General features: G+C 43.7%; 1 protein-coding gene across 1 annotated transcript in view; it reads left to right on the top strand.

The window, feature by feature from the left end:
* Nucleotides 1–27,550, top strand: part of LOC103181023 (probable E3 ubiquitin-protein ligase HERC1) — a 123,293-nt gene that overhangs the window by 90,880 nt on the left and 4,863 nt on the right. Inside the window, exons 56-74 of the mRNA XM_007897212.2 lie at nucleotides 461–660; nucleotides 1,650–1,758; nucleotides 2,012–2,158; nucleotides 3,370–3,471; nucleotides 4,328–4,501; nucleotides 5,673–5,957; nucleotides 7,985–8,050; nucleotides 8,494–8,619; nucleotides 13,396–13,534; nucleotides 15,579–15,760; nucleotides 17,184–17,339; nucleotides 19,891–20,013; nucleotides 20,693–20,795; nucleotides 21,022–21,191; nucleotides 21,629–21,767; nucleotides 22,904–23,073; nucleotides 23,848–24,017; nucleotides 24,787–24,952; nucleotides 26,603–26,679. Of these exons, the coding sequence (XP_007895403.2) occupies nucleotides 461–660; nucleotides 1,650–1,758; nucleotides 2,012–2,158; nucleotides 3,370–3,471; nucleotides 4,328–4,501; nucleotides 5,673–5,957; nucleotides 7,985–8,050; nucleotides 8,494–8,619; nucleotides 13,396–13,534; nucleotides 15,579–15,760; nucleotides 17,184–17,339; nucleotides 19,891–20,013; nucleotides 20,693–20,795; nucleotides 21,022–21,191; nucleotides 21,629–21,767; nucleotides 22,904–23,073; nucleotides 23,848–24,017; nucleotides 24,787–24,952; nucleotides 26,603–26,679 (2,804 nt within the window). The remainder of the gene's footprint in view (nucleotides 1–460; nucleotides 661–1,649; nucleotides 1,759–2,011; nucleotides 2,159–3,369; nucleotides 3,472–4,327; nucleotides 4,502–5,672; nucleotides 5,958–7,984; nucleotides 8,051–8,493; nucleotides 8,620–13,395; nucleotides 13,535–15,578; nucleotides 15,761–17,183; nucleotides 17,340–19,890; nucleotides 20,014–20,692; nucleotides 20,796–21,021; nucleotides 21,192–21,628; nucleotides 21,768–22,903; nucleotides 23,074–23,847; nucleotides 24,018–24,786; nucleotides 24,953–26,602; nucleotides 26,680–27,550) is intronic.

Consider the following 27,550-nt stretch of genomic DNA (forward strand, 5'->3'; position numbering starts at 1 on the left):
GGGACAGGAATACTCCACTATTTCTGCTTGCTATTGATATCTTTTGATACAGCCTAACATCTGGCTTGCTTTACTCATTGCCACAGAGCATTGCTGTGAGAGCTTCAATGTGCTCTCCCCTCTAGAGCTCTTCTGAAATCCCTCCCTCTCATTTGCCTTCATAACCTGTCTAAAGATCTATCTCTTTGGATGTATATGTTAGGGATAAGTGCTCATTATTCAAAGTACACCCCAGCAGATCTTGAACAAATATATATTGTTTTAACCACTGCACAAAGATTGCAGCCAAGTTGTACTTCGGTGCTCAGAATAAATCCAAAATGTCATATTTTTCCAAATTCAACGTCAACCATTATATAGAAAGAAAAAGCCACTTCTTGATCTTCAGTTTTGCACAATGGGTTGTAAGTAACATTCCCGATTCACTCTTCCTCTTATCCATTGTCATTCTTGTTATAAGGAAAGTGTAACTGGCCTGAAGTGGGATCCAACTGGGCATCTGCTGCTCGCTGTTTCCAGAGAGGACATGGTGAAGATCTGGGGGAAAGTTGGCACCACCTGGTTTGCTCTCCACACTCTTTTCCATTCTGCATTGGTCAATACATCAACGTGGTGCCCTCTGCCAGGAAAAGGTCCAGATCCCCGACTGATGCTTGCAGTGTAAGTATAAAACAATACTCACATTTTCTTATTTACAAAAACTATTGAAAGCAATCAATCTGCACTGACCTACATGAGAATAGGCAAGTGGGGTGATTATATTCTACAGGTAGGAGTATTTCATAACCTATCTGTCTCCAACCTACCACTGTATCTATTAATTAATAGTATGATGGTGAAACTGTTACTGATCATTGGCTGGAAATTAAAATGAGATTGAAAGAGGGCAGGAATGTAGACCAATTTGCTGGTGTCAACCAAGGCTGCACATGCAGGGGATATTTTCCCCAGCCTTTCCAGGGTTACAGAGGGGAAACGCAGCTGGTGATCCTGCTCCTGGTCCACCCACAGCACCCTCTACCGGTAGCACACATGTGTGACTATGGTGACACCGCTCAGGGTGTCACACGGGCTCAGTTGGTATCAATCTTATCTCTGAGTAAGAAGATTGGGGGTTTCAGCACTGTTTCAAGACTTGGAACTCGTAAGTCTAAGCTGACGCTCCAGTGCTGTGCTGGGGGTGCACTGCATTGTTGGAGATGATGAGACGTTAATTCCAGATGAAAAGTTAACTGAGGCCCTATCTGCCTGTTCAGGGCGTTAACGATCACATGGTGCTATTCAACAAAAAAACGGAGGGTGAAGGGCAGAGTGGACTTTCTTTGATTTGAATCAGCACCTTCTGGTCCTAAATCCAGTGCTCAACAGAGTTGAGTCTATGGGACACTATCCTGTATGAGGGGCGCTATACAAATGCAAGTTGTTGATGTTGAGTTACACGGATCTTATACCCAGACATGCATATACTTTATTTTCCTCTGCCTTCTAACAAGATTGTTTTTTAAAAAAAATGAATCTTTGTCAAGTTCAGATAAAAATCATTAGAAAACATGAAGGTTTTGAAATGAGATTCCGATTTATTTTTATGAGCGCTGCTTTAAAGTGCTAGAAGTGCGAAGACAAAAATGACTTGAGTGTTTTCTCACCAGTGGTTGCCAGAATGGTTTGGTTTATGTTTGGACACTCCCACAAGCTGGTGCTGCTGTTTCATTACCACATCTCTTGCACTCCACTGATGAACAAGAGAAACAAAGTGAGGTAGTGTATCGTAACCACAAAGTTCGTATACGCGTCTGTGACCTCGATTAATGAGAAAATATTTGATTTTGTAAAAAAATGAGTAATTTCAGATATAAAAATGGACAGTAGTTAAATGAATATGAGTCAATAGTTTGAAAGTTCTAAGCACTAATCCGACAACCCTACGTTTTAATTCCTTGAGAAAATCAGCAGGAAATTGATGTTGTCCATAATTGGAGCTCTTGTATAATGTAACTTTTATTCTGTTTAGGAGAAGGTTCAAGTGCGAGGGAAAGTCAAGTGTGCATTTCGTCTTAACGGCCACATAACTGCGGTGAAGTCTGTGTCCTTTAGTTTCGATGGACTGACACTTTTGTCTGGAGGAATTGGCGGATTAATAAATATCTGGTCTTTGCAGGTAAAGCTTTCACCTCACAATTACAAGGAAGATGCACAGGCAGGCTTTAAATATAGCAAATTGCCTCAAAATCAAATAGCAAACTCTTTTTATTGGCATTTACACAAAAGGGTTAACATTTTAAGATGTTGTTTTGCCCTTAAGAGTGGTGAAATGGTTTATTAGACAATGGCTTCCACAATGAATACCGGTGCTGATGATCCAACTCTATTTCTGCCTTCACCCTCGATTCCAGGACAACTGCTGTTCTGACTAATTGCCTGTCAGACGTCAAGTCTTGGGTGAGACCTAGCTTTCTTCAGTTGAATGTCGACAAGGCAGAGGCCCTCCTGGTTGGCTCATGTCAGCACCTTCCTACCTCAGGTGCTGACAGCATCAATTTAATGGTTGTACACTCCACCTCAAGGTGCCAACAGGATGTTGGTGTCTTTTTCGACTTTCAACTGTCCTTTAAACCCAAATCCATGCCATTCAACTTTCTCCCACCTCCACAACATTGCCTGCCTCCGCCACTATTTCTTGGCTCAGGCCGCCGAGACTCTGATCCATGCATTTATTATGTCCAGGCTTGACTACGCTAACTGTCTGCTCACCGGAATTCCCAACTCTTTCCTCCACATGCTGCAAACCATTCAGAACTCTTCACCTCATATCCTCCCCCACACCAGGCTGCATGTCAATCATCCACATCCTTGCCCCCATTCGATAAGAGGATTGAGTTCCAAGATCCTCGTCCTCACTTTCAAAAGTCCTCCACGGTCTTGCCCCACCCTAACTACATGACCTTCTAAAACCCTTCCAACCTGTCCACTCACAGGAACAAGCTGCTTCACATCCCTCCTCCGCCTTGCCCACCCCACCATTGGTGGTCGAGCCTTCCATTTTTCTGCCTCCACCCCCTGAAACCCCATCCCGTAGTCCCTTTGCCTCACCTCCTTCCCTCACTTCCTCTTTGACCGTGCCTTTGGTCATTTTCCCACTCCCACCCCTCGGCCCCCACCCATCCCGAATCCACCCCCAACCTCGATGCAAATCCTTAAATGTCCAGCACCTTGAGACGATCTCCTGCCATGAATTGTACTTTATAAATGCGATCTATTGTTGTTGATTGACTCCATGTGGGTTCTTAAAATGTGCAGGATTTGTTATTGAATGTCTCCAGTTTATAATTGAGAACGAAAAGCTAAAGCTGCCGTTTGTTTTGTTCTCAGGATGGCTCGGTTTTACAGACAGTAGTCACAGGTTTAGGGTCTGTTGTCGGCATAGCCTGGATTCCAGCAATTGGAGTAACAGCTTGCTCCAGCAGGTCTAAGGTCAGTCGGTCATTCATTGTTATTCTTAGTGTTTTTTTATCAGGAGCAAGAAATAAGGCCATATATGGTGGTTTACAATAACTACTGGAGGAAAAAAATCATTTTGAGAAATTGTCATACCAGGAGCCTGGAAAAATATATTTCAAAATATATTGTGTGTGTGTGTGCATGTGTTTTCTGCCCTTTCGTCTAATTAAGTTAGAAGCTAAACAAAAACAGTTGGAGAAAAAATGCTGATTCTTTCTACTGTTCAACCTTCACATGCAAATGCTGTTTTTTTTCCTCTCATTATTCAAACTCAGTGGCTATATACCATAGTGTTTCCATACAGACAAGTCCTGATGTCACAAGGTGACAAGCCAGATCTGGAATAGCTCCCTCCAGAGACTCTATTTTAATCGCTAGTTATATCAGATGTGCAACAATTGTAACCAAAAGGGATTTGCCTTAAAGCCAGCTTTCATTTTCAATCCTCATCTTCGCAGCAGGAAATGCATGTGATCACTCAATTATAATTCAGGTTTACAAAAGTGGATGAAAACAAACCTTTTGCTTTATTAAAAAAAACCTGAGACTTCAGTCTTGTTATGTAAAGTATTGTATGCTCTGGATTTCCTTACTTCGGAAATGCTTACACTTGCTTTTCTACTTGCTAAGTCAATCATGGATCATGGTTCCTCTTAAGAACAAGAACACACTGATTATAATTATTATTATGATTAAAAAATGATCTTCATGTTTATGTTAATTCTGGCAATCCATCATATTGTTGCATCTCTAGGTGAGACTGGAGAAGAGGAAACCCACTTCTGAGAAAGAATAGAACATTTCCAAATACTTTTTGTTGTTTTCCCAGGATGTCCTTCTGATCAGATGTTCCCCAGAATGGACCTCCCAACACCACATCTTAGCATCATGTCGAATGGCTCTCCGAGCACAGGGCATTGTTGGATTGAACAGGGCTCCATGTATGAAAGCTTTTCTTGAAAGGTTACCCATGATGCTACAAACCCAATACTCGTATGAAAAGGTAATGGCTTTTATTAAAAGCAGTTGTTTTAATGTTATTACTGGAAGGTGCATGTTAAAAAACGAGGATTTAAGAATGGAATGTTTTGCACATCCTTATTATTGCTGAAGGATGATTGTGTGAAGATATTCAATCCATTCACTCCCTGGCACCTCCCTACCTCTCCAACCTCCTCACTCCCCAATCCACCACCACCTCTGCTCAACTGGCACCAGCCTCCTGCTCGTCCCTCGCACTTTCCGCCCCACAATCGGAGGCCACCACACTCCCTCGGTGCCTCCGCTTGCCCCCTCTCTCCCCTCTTTCAAGTCCCACCTGAAAACTTTCCGCTTCAACCGTGCTTACGGCCACCTGCCCCCTCCCCCCGGCTCGGTCAGGCTCCGCCACTGTTAAGCGCTCTTAAGACGCTATCCTGCGTGGAGGGCACTATGTAAGTGCAAGTTGTGTGCAGACGTTCCCCAATTTAAACCTTTGTTTAGTCAGATGGGTGTCTTGACAGGTGTGGAAACCCATCACCATGCATAAACTTCCATCTTCCTCTTCTGCTGGCATTAGCCTAAACGTACTCCATAAAATGCTATGTTTGGTTAATTTTCTGCCATAGTTACTTCACGGTTCTTGCTCATTAAATTTTTGATGAATCTTCTCCCAATGAATGGAGATAAACTTTGTGAACTAGATTTCTTGAACCCACTAGTGACATAGCGATACACAATAACTCTTCAAATAATATTTTGTTGCCGTCAGTATAGTATTTATGCAACTCAAGATCAAATTCAATATTTTTCCCCATTGACCTAAAAAGGTTTTTCATGGTATTATTAAATCAGTACATGCCCTAATCCTGTTTTTCTAATTAAAGGTCACTGATGTGCACAGTACTTGTCCAAGTAGGACCACTCTATTTATTAATGTTTGAGCTCATGGAGTTGAGAACACATTTTACCCTTTCAAGTTTCCGATAACCTGACCGGTTGATCAGCCATTAACAATAACTTAGATGACTTTCAGTGAGTTTCTGTGCTGTACATTCTTTGCAAATCTTTGTCAATCACAGACAATTCAGCCTGAGGGAAATCCACATTGAAATTATTATTATCATCAAAAGTAGATATAAATACTGGATTTTCTTACTCATACACTTTTCCTGTTGTGAACTTCTACTTTCTAGCCACATGTATGCTGCGGAGATCAACTGATACACAGCACCTTCCTGCAAAGCTTGGCCTCCCTTACCGTAGGTCTGTGTTTGGACCAATTGCTCTCCAGGCCAGTAGAGCCACCTCACCATAAGCACACTGGGGAAGATATTCCTTCAACTGACTGGGGCTGGCTGGCAACATTCTCTGTTACCATCAAGAGTGCCGAAGCTCTGGCAAAAGGATCGACCTTCCCAGAAAAATTCAGCGTTCCAAATCTTACTCCAGTTTTAGAGACTGAATCTATCAAAGCAATGGTAAGATTAATAAAGAATTTTCCACTGTTATATGTTGCTGAGGATGAAGCTGTGTTGTAATTCTTCCATTGTTTCCTTGACTTTCCTTTAAAATTCTTAGTAACACTCATAAAATATAGCAGAAAGAAAATGGTACTTGCATGTAGCTTAATGTGACTATTGTATTTTTGTAAAATATATGTCAGTGACATCCCTCAGAGTAATTCATTCTAAACTGGTAGTTATTATACAGAGAATAGTTTATGCTTGAGCAGGAAATCAACCTCTTGAATTTTACGCCCAAATTTCATGTTGTCTTTGAGGGATGCTTTCAGTCTTCCAACTCACATTAGTCACTTCTGCTAGTTATTCCAATTGTAATATCTGTTAAAGCTTAGGATTCTCATGGAATCAACAGCACTTTATTCCTATGTAAAGATGATTTTTTTTAAACTTTCAGATTTTCATTAAAAAAAACTTGGATCAAGGGTCATCCATGGCCTTGCCCCCTCCTACCTCTTTGACCTGCTGGTTCCCTGCCAACCTGCCCCCTCCCTCCATTCGGCAGGCTCTGGTATGCTCCATGTCTCCCGCCCTACCATCGGTGTCCGGGCTTTCAGCCTCTCTGCCCCCACACTCTGGAACTCCATCCCGCAGTCCCTTTGCCTCGCTTCCTCCCTTGCCTCCTTCAAGGCCGGTCTCAAGACCCTTCTCTTCGATCGTGCCTTTGGTCGCCCTCCCACCTCTCTGCCTTTCCTCACCCCTACACCACCCCTCCCCCATACTCAGGTCCCGACACCTGACTGTTCAGCATTTTGGGATGTCCTCCCACCGTGAAAGGCGCTCTATAAATGTAATTTTTTGTTGTTGTTGTTATAGCTAATTATAAAGAATTCAGGTTGAAAAGAGTGGGTAATTTAAAAAAAAATCAGATTAAATTAATTTAAGATGCACAAATTCTGACAAACCTCTTACAATCACTCTTACTAATGTCATGAATGTTATCCAACTGTGCAGAGATTGTTTTATATAGTCTCTATGTTTAAAAATGAGTTTAGTATGGTCTGAAACCTGTCCATGAAAATTGACACTAAGAATTATCCAGAAACGTTAAGGGACAGAACCAAACATGGGAAGACTAATACATTTATTGTCTTAAATAAAAATGTCCAGCACTTACCAAGGGGGAAGCTGAAAGAGATGTAGAGTGTTAATTGACTCCACGCTCACTAAGTCAAAATAGTGTGAGGCAGCAATAAACAAGGCAAACAGGATGCTGGGCTATATTGCTAAATTGATTGAGTTTAGATCCCCAGACATCATTCTCGGGCTGTACAGTGATCTGGTCAGACTGTACCTGGAATCCTGCCACAGTTCTGGTCACTGTGACATAAGGGAGTTGTCAAGGCCCTGGAAGAGCAATGAGGATGCAGAGGAGAGCAATGAGGCAGATCTGCAGTGTTGGAGGAATGAGCTATGAGTAACAACTAAACAAGCTAAGGCTCTTCAGTCTTGAGAGAAGGCATCTCAGAGGGAACATCATAGTGGTGTACAAAAATTTAAATGGGATTGAAAAAGTAAACCCAGATCAATACTATCATCACAAGAGAACATGGATTTAGAGTTAGTTGTAAAGGGCAGTAAGACAGTGGATCCCTGGAAGTTTTTCTTTACGCAGAGAGTAATCAATGACTGAAACATGTTGCCAGGACTCTAGACTCGTGTAAAACAGGAGCTTGCTGCAGTGTTTGGGAGATGGTAGACTGAGGGTTCTGGAAGAGTAAGATCAGATGGGTCTGAGTGNTTTTTTTCATCCAGACTGATCTTATGGTAACTTTTAAGTTTGCCTACCAAATAGAGCCACTAAATTGTACAATGTATCCTGTGAAGCTCTGAGATAGCTTCTCGACAAGAAAAATTCAAGGAAATCTTCGCAAAAAACTGTTTCTACTCTTATGGGTCTTAACTCAAACAATTACAAAAACCTTTATTCTTTAATTTCTTCAGCTTTTCTTCAAGATATGCTTTTGTTTGTTCAATTTTAACAGGACAATAATAAGTGGACTTACTTAATGGATGAGCAGCTCATGGCCTGGGCAACATCTAGACCAGAGGTAAAGCCCTTTTAAGTTAATGCAAAAAGTGATGCACAGAGCTGTGTTCTATTAATGGTATTTTACTCTATTTATGAGCAAAATTGGAAGAAACAGGAGAAAGAATTATCTGTAGCAGCTGTTAGCAAACTCATAATCTGAGGTTAAATCACCAGTCGTGATTACAAATTATAATTTTCAACTGTGCTCCCTGTTGCTTTCCTTGTAGAATCTTATTTCTTTAAAAGTGCCTTGGATCACCATTCTGCTTGGGCTCCAACTCTGTCTCTTTAAGGCACTTTGAAACATATGAGTACAAGATGTTGAAATCTTTAAGACACGTGATTAATCGACTTGCATCCCTCGTGCCTGGAACACATTTAACGCCAGACCTTGGAGTTGAAAGGGCTATGTCTTTGTGACTTGTTGATTGTTTGGTTCTGTATAATCTTTTTGTTATTCAGGACTGGCAGCTTGGTGGGAAAAGTGAAGTGTACCTGTGGGGAGGTGGCCGGCACGGACAGCTGGCGGATGCTGGAAACAGTGCTTTAGTGCCAACTCTCGCTCCGTCTTTATCACAAGCTCTGCAGGTGATGTTATTTTACTGTATTTTTTTTAAAAATGATGAGGTGAATCCCTTCAGTTCAGTGCAAGACTAATATTTTCCTCTCCACCATAGATAGCTGTTGCGTTCGCTGCCCCAATCTACGGGATAATGCCATCCACCTGAACGCTCGCTCCCGGTCCCCGCGTGCGCACTATGGCTGCCGCTTTGACCCGAGCCCCCTCACCCCCTCCCTCCCGCCCCCCTCCTCTCTCCACCCAAACCCTCCCCCCTCTCCATCTCTCCCGCTCTCTCCTCCTCTCTCTCCGTCCCTCTCGTCTTCTATCCCCACTTGACCCTCCCACAACCTCCCTCTGTTCCAGTCTGGGAATCCTCCGCCGGGCTCACCGCGGCACTCGGCGTTGGCTGTCCAGCAGCAGCCACACCGACTGCCCCATTCCCCACCACACTCGCCACCCACCCCGGACACAGACCCGGGGAGTCAACCTCTCCTCCCTCATCCCCATTCCCCCCACCCCTGCCTCACAACCTGGACCCCCTCCCCTCCCACACACCCTTCTGTCAACCGCTCCCTCCACATCGGACTGCAAAATGTCCGCTCCCTCTGCAACAAGGCCCTGGTCATCAACGATCTCATCCTTGATGAGAACGTTGATATCATGGCCTTAACAGAAACCTGGCTCACCCCAGGCGACACCTTCCCCCTCACGGAGGCCACGCCACCCGGCTACACCTCCCACCACATCCCCCGCCCCAACCGCCGTGGCGGTGGTGTTGCCCTTATCTCAAGGACACCACTTGCCCTATCCCCCTACTCCACTGGCTCTTTCCCCTCCTTTGAGCACCTCACCCTCTCCCACCCCTCATTCCTCTCCCTTAAAATCCTCCTCCTCTACCGGCCCCCTAAAACCTCTCCCACCTTCATCTCTGACATTTCAACACTCCTCACATCTCTTTGCCTCTGCTCCGATCGCCTCATCATCCTGGGCGACTTTAACCTACACTTCACACCCTCCTGCTCCATCTCCACAGACTTCTCTTCCCTGCTCTCCTCACTCAACCTCTCCTTACACATAAACTCCCCCACTCACAGTCACGGCCACCCACTCGATTTGGTGATCACCCGGGGCCTCAGTGTCTCGGATGTCACTATTACCGACAAGGCCATCTCTGACCACCACTTCATCTCCTTCACCACCTCCACCCCCCTCCCCACCTCCACCAGACCCACCACCATCTTCTACCGCCCTTGGAAGAAGTTACCCCCACAATCCCTAACCGATGCCTTGGAGTCCTCTGAACTCCTCTCCCTCTGGCCTTCAACCCTCACCGACCCCTCTTCTCCTCTCTCCCTCCTCCACAATACCCTCTCCTCCACACTCGATACTCTTGCCCCCATCACTTCCCGCACTGTCTCCTACTCCCGCTCCTCCCCCTGGTACACCACCCACCTCCGCTCACTGAAAAGCCAGGTGCGGGCTGCTGAGCGCACCTGTGTCAAATCTGGCCTAACGGTCCACCGACAAATCTGGCTGGACCTCCTCAAAATTTACCGCTCCACTCTAGCCTCGGCCAAGTCGTCCTTCTACTCCAGGATAATCCTGGAGGCGAAGAACAACCCCAGGCTACTGTTTTCCACCACAACCCGACTCCTCCGTCCCCCCGCCACCCCGCGCAGGTCATCTCCTCCAACCTTCACTGCGAGGAGATGCTGGATTTCCTTGAATCCAAGATCAAGGGAATCCGCTCCGCGGTCACTTCCCCTCCAACTTCCACCCACCACCCACCCCTTCCCTCCCACACTCCGACTCCTACCCATCCTCCCCTACACACCTTCGTACCCGTTTCCCCACCCTCTGTCACTGAACTCATCCTATCCCTAAAACCAACCACCTGCTCCCTTGACCCCATCCCCACTCCACTCCTTATCTCCCAGCTCCACTTTCTTGCCCCACATATCACTGACATCATCAACCTGTCCCTCTCCTCTGGCTCTGTCCCCATTCCATTAAAAACTGCCATCATCACGCCCACCCTGAAAAAACCCTCCCTTGATGCGTCGCAGCTATCAAGCTACCGGCCCATCTCCAACCTCCCCTTTCTCTCCAAGGTCTTGGAAAGAGTTGTCGCCTCCCAACTGCGCTCTTTCCTTTCCACCCATTCTCTTTTCGAACCCCTTCAGTCAGGTTTCCGTGCTGCCCATAGCACAGAAACTGCCCTGGTCAAGGTCACCAATGATATCCTGACCATCTGTGACCAGGGCTCCCTCTGTCTCCTCGTCCTCCTCGACCTATCGGCAGCATTCGATACGGTCGACCACGCTATCCTACTCCACCGCTTGTCCTCCCACCTCAACCTTCAAGGCACTGTCCTTGAATGGTTTAGGTCGTACCTTTCTCACCGTCTTCACTTCGTCTCGACGAATGGCTTCTCCTCCACCCCCCGTACTGTCTCATGTGGTGTCCCTCAGGGCTCTGTCCTCGGTCCCCTCCTCTTCACCCTCTATATGCTCCCCCTCGGTGACATCATCCGCAGACATGGAGTTAACTTCCACATGTATGCGGATGACACCCAACTCTACCTTTCCTCCTCTACTCTCAACTCCACGACCACCGATGTCCTGACAGCCTGCCTGTCCGACATCGAGTCCTGGACGAGAGACAACTTTCTTCAGCTCAACGTGCGAAAAACCGAGGCCCTCCTGATTGGCTCACGTCAGCGCCTCCGCACCTCAGGCGCTGACACCATCAGCATCCAAGGCTGCACTCTCCACCTCTCAAAGCCAGTCAGGAACCTCGGCGTTTTGTTCGACCCTGAGCTGTCCTTTCTCCCTCACATCCGCACCACAACTGGCACCGCCTTCCATCACCTCCGGAACATCGCCAGACTACGGCACTACCTCACCCCTCACGCTGCTGAAACCCTGGTTCACGCCTTTGTCACCTCAAGGCTGGACTATGGGAACTCTCTCCTCGCCGGCCTTCCCGCCACCTCCCTCCACAAGCTGCAGGTCATTCAGAACTCTGCAGCTCGTGTACTGTCCCGCACCAGGCTTCGGGACCACATCACTCCCACCCTCGCTCGCCTCCACTGGCTCCCCATCCCCCAGAGGATTGATTTCAAGATCCTCATCCTCACCTACAAGGCCATTCACGGCCTTGCTCCCTCCTACCTCTCCAACCTACTATCCCCCTACCTACCTGCCCGTACCCTCCGTTCCTCTGGCTCCGGTCTGCTCCACGTCCCCCGCCCCAACCGCCCTACCATCGGTGGTCGGGCCTTCAGCCTCTCAGCCCCGAGGCTCTGGAACTCCATCCCCCAGTGCCTTCGCCGCTTCCTCCCTTTCCTCCTTCAAGGCCGGTCTCAAAACCTTTCTCTTTGACCGTGCCTTCAGCTCCCCTCTCGACTCTCTTCCCCCTCCTCGCTCCCTCCCTTCCCTCCCCTCACCCTGACCATTTCCCCCCTCCTCGCTCCCTCCCTCCCCTCACCCTGACCATTTCCCCCCTGCTCGGGTCATGACCCAACTGTGCAGCGCCTTGGGACGTCCTCCTGACGTGAAAGGCGCTTTATAAATGGAATCTTGTTGTTGTTGTTGTTGAGGTACCCCACAATACTGCTTTCTATTATTTTTATATCCAATTTCGTCATTTGAAAAGAGAAGCTTTTCTTTTAGTGTCCCAACAATCCTCCAGGTATAATTAGTCATTCACCTCATGTTGGTTGGTTTGTGGAGCCTTGCTGTGAGTAACATTTCTGCTATATGTGCCTACCAAAACAGTCACTACACTTGACAGTGATTACACTTGAAACGCTTTGAGATGTCTACAAGAAAAGCTGCTGCAAAAATGCAAGATTTTAACTTGTGTTTATACTACTGAGAGAGAGCAGAGTTTCACATTTGGAAAATTACGGTTTGGTTGCAGTGACTGGTCTATTTGAAGGCAAATACAGCAGCCATTTTTGCACACAGTAATGTCCTGCATGTGAATGACCAAATTTATCTAGAGGATTGTTGGCCAGGGCACCGGGAGAATCTCCCATCTCTTTTCAAATAGTACCATCGGATCTTTTAACATCCACCCGAACAGGCAAACAAGACCTTGGTTTCAGATCTCATGTGAAAGATTGCATCACTGCCTTAAATTGTCAGCCGAGATTATAAACTCAAAAGTCCCCAAGTGGGGCTTGAACCCACAACCTTCTGACTGGAGGTGAAGTGTTACCTATTGTGCAAGGCTAACACCAAATGTAGTGGTGGACATTGCAAAGGGAATTAAGAGATCTAAGTATGCTGACCAAAGTGGGAGTTTGGCAGCTCCATGTCAGTGCATGATTTCTTTAGCAAAAATCTTTCTGCCTTCTTCCTCGCAACATTTTCCTGTTAATCACATTGCTTTATAAAAAAGATCTAAAACGTCTCATTTAGATTTATTATTTCCCCTGTTTAAGCAAATTGGTACAAATGTGGACCAGTGGGACACACAAAATAATAGGGACATGCACTCATCTGTGAAGAGCACTTTTGAGTTTGACTCCAAATAATTAGCAGGTCTCTGTCACCTACCCAGGATCCCATTACAGGAGTAGGTTTGCAAGAAATGCTCAAACGTTCCTGTGCAGTCCAGATAACATGGCTGTATAGGCTTATTGCTTCATTTCTTTTTACCTACTGGCAACTTATGTCTTTGCGTCAAACCCTTACACAATTTTTCTTTGCTTTTTTTTAAAAATCACTTCTTAACCAATGGATTTTGTAATGGAATAAAATGATCATGTGTTTTATTGGCTTGTCGATGACCAGGTGGTATGTGGCCAGAACTGTACGTTCCTAGTTCAAGCCAACGGGACAGTCGTGGCGTTTGGAGAAGGTAGTTATGGTCGCCTCGGCCAAGGAAACTCTGATGACCTTCATACACCTACAGTCATTGCAGCACTCCAGGGTAAGCACACCTAGAGCTGTAAAATCGCTCTGAAACCCATACGTCAATACCCTATTAGTAAAAAATGTATCTGGTTTACCATGCACTATTTTTAGTGTAAAGCCAGTGATTCTGTGATTCACATTGTGTACAAAAAAAAACAAGCAAAGCAATTCATTTTTATTCCAGTGTCACACAAGCCTTAAATTTCCTGTTAATATTGATTTTGTTTAGTTTGTAATTTAGCCTGGTCTGTGTTGGTTTATCAGGATAGTACTTCATCTCAAGTCTAGCATCACGTTAAATTAATAACTAGACAGGTATGGGAATGTCTTGCCCAAGCTCTGTTCCCTTAAAAATTCACCCACAAAACCAGTCTGCACTTCGCGTCAACCTCCCAGTGTGGAAGAAGCTATAACAACTATAAGGATTATTATTATTACTAATAAAATCAAAACCGTTACCGAGATCGAAATATTTCTACAATTCTTTTAAAGCTCAAGGTCCATTGTACAGAAGAAAGTGACAGTAGCATGAATAACCACCTTTTTATGCAGTCCACTTTATAACCTTATTTGTAATCCTACAATTTAAATTGCAAAACAAATGAGAATCCTCATGAAAGTAATGCTTTCAAAGCCATTCAGCTGACTAAGTACAGCTTTTGGAAGTCTTAGATTTTATTGAATCTCACACACTTTAGAGTGGAATGAAGGTGTTGTCGTTATAGCTCTGATTTTGAAATGAAAAGCAGTAGAGTTGCACTTCAAGTGGTGCGATTCCAGTAATTCTACTGTAAGATTATTTGACTCCAAACTTGTTCTCCAAACTGATGACCTCAATGATGTTAAAGTGCTATTCTGTTGTGAAATAGATATGGGAGCACATTTGTTTGTAACTTGTAGTTTGCACAATGACTGAATGCTCATTGAATCTTTCCTGAAAAGAGAGCTGTAGGAAACAATAGTACAATACTGTTTTACATATTTAGCAATTGCTGTCAGATTGCAGATAAATAACTGCATGTGCAGTAAATGCATGCGTTCACATGTATGTGTTTGTGTGTGTGTATACACTATAATCTCAATTCTGAGATGTTTTACGGTAGAGGCTAATTAAGAGAGTTCGGAATCTTTGACCTTTATCGCCTGACCTTTAGTTTGTTACTGAGAATAGAACCGTCCATAGAAGCTGTTTGTATGTTTAAAAAAAAAACTTGCACATTCAAGCATTATTCATGCCACTGACAGAATGTACACATTTCAAATAGTAAAGTTTTTATAAAACAGAATTGGACACTGCTTGCATTTTGGTTTTAGTACATATGTGCACTGAGATCCCAGTCAGTGTTGGACCCAAAAATAGTATAGAGCAGGGATGGCCAATTTGCAATCTGCATTGCACATAGCCATGTGGACCGCAAGCTAGGATAGAGGAATGGTTGTGTGTTGACCCAACAAGTGAATTGTTTGGGGTCCCAGAATATAATCAATTACGTTAGCAAGCTGTGCAATGAGTTTTTATTTTAATAGAGGAAGGATAAGAGTGTGTATGATGACATGAGGGGACATTGGATAAAACAATTGTAAGAATAATATTAAATGATATGCTAGAAGAACAGAGGATAAGTTTGAAGAACAGTAAGTAGTTAGCTCCAATTGGACAGATTGTCTTTCCAATGTATTTATGTGTCATAAACTTTGAAGTTTGGAGGAAGAAGTGAGGATAGAGCCTCGGCCACAGTGGTCACATAAAAATAGAGACAAGAAGATTTATGAATAAGTGAAAGGGAAGGGTACCAGAGGTGAGTTGTGCTTCCCTATCCAACGATGAGCCTTTTTTTAAAACGTATATTGCCATCAATATAGTAAATAAACCAAAACAATACGTTTTTAATTTAGTACACAAATTCTATCTATAACCCTGCTTTCTTTGGTATAATTGTCATGATGTGAGAGTGGATGTGGCCCTCTTGTTGTTTCAGAAGGGAATCTTTTTATGACCATATTTATGTCTGTATACCAGCTGTCATATCCACAACATATCCTTCCTTGTTACCTCCCAGGTTATGTAGTGACCCAGCTAGTCACTTCTTGCGGATCGGATGGTCATTCTATGACTCTGACTGAGAGTGGTGAGGTTTTCAGCTGGGGAGATGGTGATTATGGAAAGCTCGGGCACGGAAACAGTGAAAGACAGCGCAGACCAAGGCAGATCGAGGCTTTACAAGGAGAGGAAATTGTGCAAGTATGTACATTTGCCCAGAGACTATGTGCGAAGATGACAGTGTTTTCTTCAATGTGAATCAATTCAGCCTCTCAGCCCGGCTCTGACTCCCCCCTGCCTTCCCTGCTTCCTCCTTCCTCTTCAACCGTCTCCTTTCTTTGAGCGTGCCTTCAGCTCCCCTCTCGACTCTCTTCCCCTCCTCGCTCCCCTTCCTCTCCTCACCTGACATTCCCCCTCTCTCATACCCAACTGTCAGCCTTAGTCCTCTCGTGAAAGCTTTATTTTGTTGTTTTTTTTTTTTTTTCTGCACCTCTTCTTTCATTCAGGCTTTTTTTTTCATTTCTGCTGTATGCAATTGATTGCCGCGTTTTGCCCACAAAATACACAGTATATTCTATGAAGCATTTGAGATGTCTTAATAGTGTGATAATGTGCTATATGAAATAGGTTATTCAAGGATAATAATTATTATTAATCAAGTATTATTATTATACGTCTTCTCGCATCGGACAGTGCCTGGGTCAGCAGTTGGGGTGGAGACTTTCCACAGTGCTGCTCTGAAAGCACGACACAGGGAAACTTCCAGAGTTCATAGCTGTATAAGAGAATTATACAGCACAGAAGGAGGCTATTCGGCCCATCGTGTCTGTGCCATCTCGTTGAAAAGAGCATCCAATTCAATCCCGCTCACCCGCGCTCTCCCCATAACCCGGCAAACTTGTCCTCCCCAAATAATTATCTACTTAAAAGTTGTTATCAAATCTGCTTCCACCACCCTTCAGGCAATGCATTCCAGATCCAAACTATTCACTGTGAAAAAATTTCTCCTTACCTACCTTCTGTTTCTTTTAACAACTACTTTAAATCCTTGTCCTCAGGTTACTGACCCACCCGCCAGTGGAAATAGTTTCTCCTTGTTCACCCTATCAAATCCCCTCATAATTTTGAAAACTTCTATTAAGTCTCCTCTTAACCTTGTCTGCTCCGAGGAGAATAATCCTAGCTTCTCTAGTCTCTGCTCATAAATGAAGTCCCTCATTCCTGGTACCTTCCTGGTAAATCTCCTTTGCACCCTCCCCAATGCCTTCACATCCTTTCTAGTGTGTGGTGCCCAGAACTGAACACAGTACTGTAGCTGAGGCCTAAGCAGTGTTTTATAAAGATTCATCATAACTTCCTGACTTTTGTATTCTATGCCCCTATTTATAACGTCTAGTAATCCTTATGCTTTAACAACTTTATCTACCTGTCTGACCTGCCAACTTGAAAGATTTACTTATATGAACCCCCAGGTCTCTCTGTTCCTTCACCCCCCTAAAGTTGTACCATTTAGCTTATGTTGCCTCTCCTCATAACCTCTTCCATCAGATTTGAAAGGGAAATGATTCAAGTATTCGTTTTAATTAGCCTCAATGCATTGAATTTTTTTTGTTTGTTTGGATAGCTGTCTTGTGGATTTAAGCATTCGGCCGTGGTAACAGTTGATGGGAAACTCTTCACGTTTGGGAGTGGAGATTATGGAAGATTGGGATTGAGGAGTACATCAAACAAAATGCTTCCTGAGAGGGTGACTGCACTGGAGGATTATACTGTAGGACAGGTATTAATATTTAACTCCTTGTATCTTAAATATTTTTTGGATGTATAAAACTGGTACAAATATATTGTATTATTAACCTGTTGTGGAATGATTAGTCATCCATGTGGAAACCTATCACCATGCTTGAATATCCAAACCAAACTGAGTTCCATGCATCCTATTTATACATGGAAATTCCAGAGATAGATTGTTGGAATGGATTGCGCACTCTCTCCCTGGAGGGACACATTCTGCTTACCTAATTACAGAAAGTATAAGGTGCAGGTTGGGGACCCCAGAGTGTGTGCTGGGGCACTGCTGCAGTCTTACCAGCTAAAACCACACAGCTTGCCATTGATATCACTGTGCCTAGCTTTCCCAGAGCTTGTCCAGCTGGGACGACTCTTCCCATGTGTTTCGGCTTGCAGGGGTTAACAGGAGCTGAATGGGAAGAATTCCCGCAGTGATTGGTCTGCTCTTCCACTTCAGCCGATGAGTCAGCCTGGCTGAGCTATCATCAGCAGTGTCCTGGAATACTGCAGACACGCCTAGCTCAGGAACCGACTACTGAGACTGCCACAGAGGGTGGGCTTGATTCTGACACTGCTGCCTAACATATCTCCTCAGAGCCAGTTCAGTTTCAAGGAGACCCTGCTTACCTTTGCCCCACCCCAACACCACAAGACCCTGATTATTGTGAGCTGCCTGTTGACAACTCCATCATGCTTTTCAGATTGTATTCAGTGTGGAGTCCTGTAGCCCAGTAGTGGTTAGAGCACTCGCCTCGCAAGTGAGAGACCTGGTTTTGATTCCCGGCAGGGCGAAACCTTGGGCAAGTTTCCTTACTCCACACGCCTGATATTAATCCCTCAAGAAAAAAAACAATAATAAATTGGTCACTTTGATCCACGACTGTTTGTGGGACACTGCTGTACGCAATTGGCTGCCGAGTTTCGCCCACAAATACACAGTAAATTCACTTTACAGTATATTCTGTGAAGTGCTTTGAGACATCTAGAAGAAATGAGAAGCGCTATATCAAATGCAAGGATTATTATTATTGACCAATAATACCCGCCTTTCCTCTGTCATCCACCTCAGTGGGACCGCACTCGCCTGGTTCGAGTCCTACCTCACGAATCGCCAGCAGTATATCTGCACAAACTGCTTCTCTTCCCGCTCTCACCCGGTTACCTGCAGGGTACCCCAAGGATCCATCCTTGGCTCTCTCCTCTTTCTGATCTACATGTTCCCTCTAATCTCTCCAAAACCAAACAATAATAAATTGGTCATTTTCAATCAACGACTGTTTATGAGACATTGCTGTGCGCAATTGGCTGCCGCATTCGCCCACAAATATACAGTCAATTCACTTTACAGTGTGTTCTGTGAAGCGCTTTGGGACGTCCTCCTGACGTGAAAAGCGCTATATCAAATGCAAGGATTATTATTATTATTATTGGGGATGTCATCCACAGACATGGGGTACATTTCCACATGTACGCGGACGACACCCAACTCTATCTTTCCACTTCTCTTTGCGACCCCCAGTCCCCTGATGTTCTGTCAGCCTGCCTGTCAGATCTCAGGAGCTGGATGAGCATAAATTTCCTTCAGCTGAACGTTGACAAGACGGAAGCCATACTCTTTGGCTCTCATCAATGTTTAAAATCTCATGGTTTTCACCTCCTCCACCTACCTGACCTCCCCCTAGGTGTCAGGTTTGACCCCGAATTATCCTTCCTCCCCCACATCCGGTCCATCACCAGCACTGCTTTCTTCCATCTCCAACGCATCGCCCGTCTCTGCCAATACCTCTCTCCAAAAGCCGCTGAAACTCTGGTCCATGCCTTTGTAACCTCTCAGCTGAACTATTCTAATGCCCTCCCCGCCGGGCTCCCATCCACTGCAGTCCATAAAATCCAGATTATTCAAAACTCTGCCGCCCGCATTCTTACCCGCACAAAACTCCGCTCCCCATTTACCCCAGTCCTTGCCAAACTGCATTGGCTGCCTGTCCCAGCCAGGATCGACTTCAAAATCTTCACTGTTGTCTTCAAATCCCTCCACTCCTCTGCACCCCCCATACCTCTCTGACCTCTCTCCTCAAAACAGTGCTCGTTGCCTTCGTTCCTCTGGGTCTGGCCTCTTTCTTGTCTCCTGAGTCCTCCGCTCCACCCTCAGGGCTGTGCCTTCAGCCACTACGCCCCGAGGCTCTGAAACTCCCTTCCTCACTCCCTTCGTCTCGCCCCTTCTTTTCCTACCTTCAGGTCTCTGCTGAAGACCTTTCTTTTCGACCGCGCCTTTGGTCACTTTCCTCCCCTTCCCCCAGGCTCAGCCCCGGGATACGTTAGTGGGAAGCACTCTGAGACGCCGTCCGGCGTGGCAGGCGCTATATAAATCCAAGTTGTTGTTGTTGACCCCGCAACATAATTGTAATAGCTAATAAACTTACATATCCTATCATTTAATTATTTTAGAATGCTGTATAGCTGAGTGGGAAGAAACAATCTAGTTGTGTGTGGTTTTCCAAGTTGAAATTGAAGAGATTTATACTTTTTTATTTCTTCAGGTGGCCTGTGGCTTGAATCACACCTTGGTTGTGTCGTCTGATGGAATGATTGTCTGGGCGTTCGGTGATGGAGACTATGGGAAGCTCGGCTTAGGGGTTTGTACCGTGAAGTGCTGTCCCCAGGTGAGAATGAAAAAGATTCCAGGGGGTGGTCACATGTTACCATAAAATAAATAGTATTTATTAAAAGCCTGTAATCTGCAGATAAAATAATAATAATTATCCTTACATTTGGTATAATGGGAGAAAGTGCCCAAAGCGTGTCATGGTATAATCTGTTTTGTGGGTGAAATGCTAAAGTAGATGTTGGATTTTTGCAATAAAATGTTTGCTTGTGAAAAGATTTTTTTTATTCTCAGATTATAATAAACTTTAAAATCTTATTGGACTACACCAACTAATAATGGTGGCCTTCTCCTAGCCTCTTTACCTCAACAACCTGTAGCCTGGAATAGTCAATGGAGGTCAGCAGGTAGTCACCAGGTCGTATGACACGAAACTTCCAAGAATAACTACTGATGTGTTAGAGGTTGATTTATTGGCCCGAGAGCAGGCTGTGAAAAGTAATCTTCAAGACTGACTAATAGCAGTAGCAGTAGGTGTGTTGATGAAGTGTGTCTTCTGGTGTGTTCCTTTAGTTACTGAATATTCCAAGAACTAAGAGAAAAGTTGGTCCAGCCAGAGGTAACTTTGTTTTGGAAACTATTTCAGACAGGAGTAGTTCCAGAGGATGGAGGCAGACATGTGATGGTCTTAGAAACCTCATTATTGTTTACAATTTCCAATCTTTTTGGCAATGTAGAAAATTGAAAGTCTCTGCAACAAAGGAGTGAAGAAAGTGGCTTGTGGAACCCAGTTTTCTGTTGTTCTCACAAAGGATGGACACGTATTCACTTTTGGGCAAGGTATTTCTTCCTTTCCCCCCATTCATATTTGTTAACCTTTAAAATCCAAAACGTTTTCATGACAAATACTCACCCTCAAGTTAATATAAGATTAGAATTTAGTATGCTAATTAGGTTTGTTAATGAGGTTGTGTTAACCGATCTTTTCATTAATTATCAAGGAATGTGATAATTCAGATGTGAAGTGGATTGTCAGAATGATTTCTGTTTTTTATTAATATTCAAGAGCGTCTCATAGGCCTACCAGATACCATGCTGCGTAATCACAATCGACCCCAGCAAGTTCCTGCACTAGAAGGCTTGTTTATTGAAGATACCGTGGTGGGATCCGAGCATACACTTGCTTTGACCTCTACAGGTGATGTGTATGCCTGGGGTTGTAATGCTGAAGGCCAGGTAAGACAATTAAGCTTTGCAAAATTTAGGAAAACTCTTAATATACACTAACTGATATCTGTTTTGACTGGAACTGATTCTAAAGGAGCTGTACTTTAATCAGCCAGTAACAATCCAGAGACTCTGCATCTTTCTGGGTCGTAGAGGTCTCCTTGGGGCAGAGATGCCATCAAGGTGATTTGCTTGGCAAAGAAACTTCACAATATTTATTTACATTTGTGGCTTTAAAATAAAACAGGTTATCAGTGGGGAAGAAGCATTATAACTGCAAACCTTTAGGACACTTTGGGAATTATCAGTAATGTTAACACCAAGTTCTTCATCTCTCACCACTGCCCCATGCATTATTAAATGAGCTTCCAATTATTTTTCCTTGTTTAACATTTTTTTAAAAAGTTCATAATATTAAAAAGCTCATCATAATTTGTTTTGTGCAGCTTGGTCTGAACCACACTAATCAAGTAAGAGAACCAACACTGGTTACTATACTTCAAGGTAAAAACATCAAGCAGATTTCAGCTGGGCGTTGTCACAGTGCTGCATGGACCACTCCTCCACTTTCACCAAGAGCTCCAGGTAATGTGTTATATTAATGTTCTTCTCACACCTTGGTACTTGGTACAATACAATAGTATTGTATATTATTGTTTGGTGTTAAACACTCCTTGGGGAGAGGAGAAGGAGGCTCCAGTAAAACTCACATTAAGTCTTATCTTTATAAATTGCATAATTGCCTAAGTCGTATATGCACTCGAAACCCATTCAGTTTCCTATCAAAACCACTTAGATTTATTTGTACAAGTTGTATCAATCATCCTCTAACTTGTTACGCCACTCCCCTGCCCTCCATTACTCCTGCACTTACCGGCTGCACTGAATGGTGGGAAATGATGCATGGACACTTAGCGGTTGGCTGGATTGAATCGAGGGAAACATAGTCTTGTTCCATCAACACATGCGAAGACGAAGTTCATTTGAAGATGAAGTGCCAGCTGCAGTGACAAGTTATTACATGGGTACTTACCGGCTGCATCGAATTACACAAACTAGAGCAGATTGTTGATTAAATCGGATTTTATGCGATTTATAGGAAGCTTCCATGCATCCTATCAAGTTGCACAAGATGTCAGAGGCCTGGGGGAAATTTGCTCACTTTTTCTGTCAAGCAAAGGTGTGGTTTAAGGGAGACTTAAAATAAATTAAAAGTGGTTACCAGCTTCAGCATAAAAATTTTAATTGAAAATAAGACACACACCCTCAGAATAGTATAAAGAGGTTTAATTTATGGGGAAAAGCATTAGTCTATTCAACTGGCAGGTGGTCTGAGATTTCTGATGCCATTTTTACTTCAGAGAAGCACTTCACTAACAATGAATTTAATTTTAATTGCCTCAAATATACAATTTACAGCACAGTTGGTCTATTAAGCTGATGCTCGTACCAGCTCTTCCGCTGTAATCCCAATTCACCTGCTTCTCCATCCCATTTCATAATGTTCTCTTCAAATTCATCTTCAATCCCCCTTTTAATGATGCAATCTTACACTAGGTATTCATGTATTGAAATCTTTCAATGTATTAGATATTAGTACAGTTTTTGTTTGTATCATATTGGTGAGCAACTGAAAATGGGTACGAGCAATTGAAACCCTGAGTGTGTTGTCTTAATATAACTGGATCAATGACTTATGTTGAATACTTTCACAATTAAAGGTACCACAATTCCTGCTCAGCTTGGTGTACCTCAGGCGATACCTCCTCAGTATAGTACACTAAAAGAGTGCAGCGCTGAAACACTGACTAATCGGCTGCGGGTTCTCTTTCACTTCTCTGACCTGATGTACAAGTCCTGGAGGCTGTTGAATCTCTCCTCTAGCAATCAGGTAAGATGTTCTTTTCATGTCCTGCTTATATAGTGTATCAGTCTTATTTCTCAACTTCAATTCTACTTTCACAAGAAGACCAGTTATTCTGGAATGTTACTTCAATAAGAAATATTAAGCCTAAATTTGCAGTGTTAACTTAGTAAAGTACTGATGTAAAGTAATGGTGGTAGAAACCAACAGAGGGCAGCACCGTCCCAATAGGTAAATCCATTCCAGATCCTAACATCCACTGTTCAAGTGCTTTTATTTTGTAAATTTTAGGTCCTACATCAGGAGTAAGGGTTTGTTTTTGTTTGCTATTTATTTTCCTTGATTTATCTAACTAGGAGGACTGAATTAACTGGAAATAGACCAAGTCTGTGCCAGTGTTTATATTTCAAATGAGCTTCTATTCCTCTTAAATCCCTCTTCTGTAACCCTGTATTTCCTTCCTTCAAGCATTCATTGTTGAATCTGCTTTCCTTCAAAGGAAATGTTAACCAAGATCCTTTCTACAAGTTTCTGATAGTGGGACATTGCTGTGCGCAAACTGACTGCCACGTTCACCTTTAGATTCAGTTACTGCACAACGACAACAACTCAAATTTATAAAGGCCCCTCATGCAGGGTAGTGTCCCAGAGCACTTGAACACTCTATGAAGTGCTTTGAGACATCTTGATGATGTGATCATGAGTGATATCAAATGGAAGGATTATTATGTTATAAAAGTAACTAAAATTGTTTTTGAATTAGTGAAGTTACTTCAATAACTGAACCTTTTTTGTTTCTAGAATGTCATATCACGGTACAATATTGGAGCTTCAGCGATAGCTCAAGGACGTTTACGAGGTCTTCTCTCCCCGAAGGTCAACATTCTGCCATTGGTTCGATCGATTGGAAGAACAATGATTCAGGGAAAGACTTATGGGCCTCAGATCACTGTCAAGAGAATTTCTACGAGGTAGAGAGTCTAAGTAACCTCAGAGCTGCTCTATAAACACAGGGAACCTTGTTGCTTAAAGGAGAACCCCCGAAATACAAAAGGACAACATCAACAATTAATATTTTACAGTAAAAATCTTCAAGCTATTTTGATGCCCTTTAATGATTTTCCCCCTCCCCCTGTTCGATGCCACCGCCATGCCTTTGAGCAAAAGTTCTCATGCTCTCCCAGAAGAGCATCACCGGGCAATATAAACCATATTGAGGGGTAAATACTTGGATTTTAAGTTAAAATGGTTGTAACGGCCACTAATACTAGACAGCATGAATTAACTAGGAATTCCTGAACTATCAATAATATCCACACAGTTCCTCACCACTGTGGGAAGCTGCTGCCGTATTGAATATCATACCCATGCTATTTGGGCTTCATGTTAGCCAATGAAGACATTAGGTGTCCATACCGTACAGTGCTACCAACTGAGCTGGACCAACGCTTATTGCAATCATGGTGCCGCCATAACAACCATTATTCAGCATTGGTCAAAACCATTTTAATTTTGAAGGGTTATTGTTTTTCTAAAATAATTTTGCAAAAATGGCTTTTGTTATTGGTGCTAACAATCCAGAGCAAAGGCAGTTTGTTTGTTCACCCTAATCTTCCCAATTATGCTGTTTTTGAATATATGTCATGGAAATATGATGATTAAGATTCTGTTGTGTTTTCATGTACATTTGTTTAGTTTGTCAATATCCCTGATGCTGACTTGTCTATATGTGACTTTCAGGGGAAGGTCGAGCAAACCAATCTTCATTCAGATTGCCAAGCAAGTTGTGCAGCTCAACGCCTCAGAACTCAGACTTCCGTCACGAGCCTGGAAAGTAAAACTGATCGGTGAAGGAGCTGATGATGCTGGTGGAGTGTTTGATGACACAATTACAGAGATGTGCCAGGTAAATAGACATTTATTAAGATAGAAACAGGAGTAGACTATTCGGCCCCTCAAGCCTGTTCCGCCATTCTATAAGATCATAGCTGATCTGCACCTCAGTTACCAATTACACGCCCTTGCCCCGTATTCCTGACCTAACAATTATCCATCCAACTCAATCTTGAAGATGTGAATGGATCCACAGCCTTTTGGAGAGAGAGTTACAGATTTCAAATTTATTGTTAGGAACAAACGATTATGGTCTTCCAGTACCAAACTGGTGGTGTCTTTATCTTAGGTAGAGGAACAAAGGGATGTGGGGATTTGGGTTCATGGGACTCTCAAAGTAGCAGCCCAGGTGGACTAGACCATAACTAATGCAAGTAGAGTGCTTCACTTTATAGCCAGAGGAATACAATAGTAAGGAAATTTTAATAATAATATAATAATCTTTGAAGTTGGTATAGCGATTATCAAAATGTTTCAAAAATGTATGTACGTTTTAAATTTGTATAAAATCTTCGTAGTGCAGTTCTGGTCTCCATTCTATAGAAAGGATATTGCAGCAATGGAGAAAGTGCAGAATAGATTTTCTGGAATTTTATCAAAGATGAGTCAATACAGTTTTCAGGAAAGATTGGATAGATTAGAACTTTTTTCTTTAAAGTTTGGATGATTGAGAGAAGACCTAAAAGAGATGTTTTAAAACTGTGAAAAGATTTGATAAGGCGGTCAAAACTAGGCTGTTTCCACTAAATAGTGAGTCCAAATCAAGGGGATTTAAATATAAGACAGCCTTTACCAGATCTAAAAGATGGTTTAGGATGAACTTCTTTACCATATTTGTCTCAAACGGTCGCTGCACTTTACAGCAATTACTTGTGAAGTACTTTGAGACACTTTAATGTGATAAGGTGGAAGCCTTTAAAGGCAAGGTCAAGGATCTGTACTGATTTGGTGACGTGGAGTGTGCATCCCTGAATAGTGATGCTGTCAGCTCCTGAGATTAGGAGATGCTGATGGGAGCCAAGCAGGAGAGCCTCAGTCTAGTCGACGTACAATTGGAGAAAATTGGCTCTCATCCAGGACTTGATGTCTGCAAGACAATCTGTCTGGACAGCAGTGGTCCTGGAGTTGAGTGTGGAGACAACAACAACAAGATTACATTTGTATAGCCTTTCATGTCGGGAGACGTCCCAAGGCGCTGACGGAGACATCTGAATGCATGTGGAACTTAGCCCCACAGATGATACCTCTGAGCGGGAGCAGGCAAATATTAAAGAAGATATAGAATCATAGAATGTTACGGCACAGAAGGAGGCCATTCGGCCCATCGAGTCTGTGCTGGCTCTTTGACAGAGCAACTGACTTTTATTAACCCCACTCACCAGCTTTCTCCCCATAACCCTGCAAACCTGTCTTCTCCAGACAGGTTGACCAAGGACAAAGCCCAAAGTGTACAATTTTTTTATATCATTGAAATAGTTCAATTTTGCAAAATCATTGACACTGAATTGACTTGTTAGGGTTTGTGATTTGACTTGTTTACAAGCCCATTTGTCAGGATTCGTGTCCGCACATTATCACAGTTTTTTATATGGAGAATTTCAATCCGCCGAGACGAAGGGTTGATTTTTTTCTGTTCTGTTAATTTTTCACTTTCTCTTTTCAGGAATTGGAGACTGGAGTGGTTGAACTACTGGTTGCAACCCCTAATGGCACTGCAGAAGTTGGCAGCAACCGAGACAGGTGAAAACAAAATGCTAATTTTCCAACAAAGTATAACTTTCTATCATTGAGCCTTTCACATTCCAGCATTGAATGTAATAATAAGAATCCTCATCTAATCTGAAGGCTGGCACCTCCAACAATGCAGCACATCACCAGCACTGCATTAAATTATATGAGTTCCAAATCCCGACATGGGACTTGAACCCTCAACCTCTTGACTCGGGTGAGAGAGCTACCACCTGAGCCAGGCTGACAAATGTAACAGAACAAAATATGTTTGACTGGGGAAGTAGTGACTGATTAATATTGTCCTGAATGACACTTGTACAGAAGTATAAAATCAAACCGGGTTTGAACCAGGAGATAGCGTGCTCACCTCGCAAGCAAGAGGACCTGGGTGTAATTCCCAGACGGGGCAAAACCTTAGGCAGGTTTCCTTACTCCACACTCCTCTGTTTACCTAGTAGTAAGTAGGAACCCGGTTGTTATCAACGGATCACTTTCCGGGGATAGTATTCCCTTGGGGGGGGGGGAATATGGTTACTGAATCCACAACTGTTTGTGCGATGCTACTGTGTGCAATTGGCTGCTGCTCTCCTGGACGAGGGCCAACTTTCTTCAACTCAACGTCAGCAAGACCGAGGACCTACTGATTGGCTCGCGCCAGCGCCTCCGCACCTCAGACTCTGGCAGCATCAGCCTCCACGGCTGCACCCTCCACCTCACTAAGCCAGTCAGAAATCTGGGTGTCTTGCTTGACCCTGAACTGTCCTTTCTCCCCCACATCTGCGCCATGACCGGCAATGCCTACCACCACCTCCGCAACATTGCCAGGATCCGCCACTGCCTCACCCCTCAGGCTGCCGAAACCCTCACCCACGCATTCGTC

The sequence above is a fragment of the Callorhinchus milii genome, unplaced genomic scaffold, assembly GCF_018977255.1.
Source record: "Callorhinchus milii isolate IMCB2004 unplaced genomic scaffold, IMCB_Cmil_1.0 Scaffold1, whole genome shotgun sequence".
In the NCBI taxonomy this organism is placed as follows: Eukaryota; Metazoa; Chordata; class Chondrichthyes; order Chimaeriformes; family Callorhinchidae; genus Callorhinchus; species Callorhinchus milii.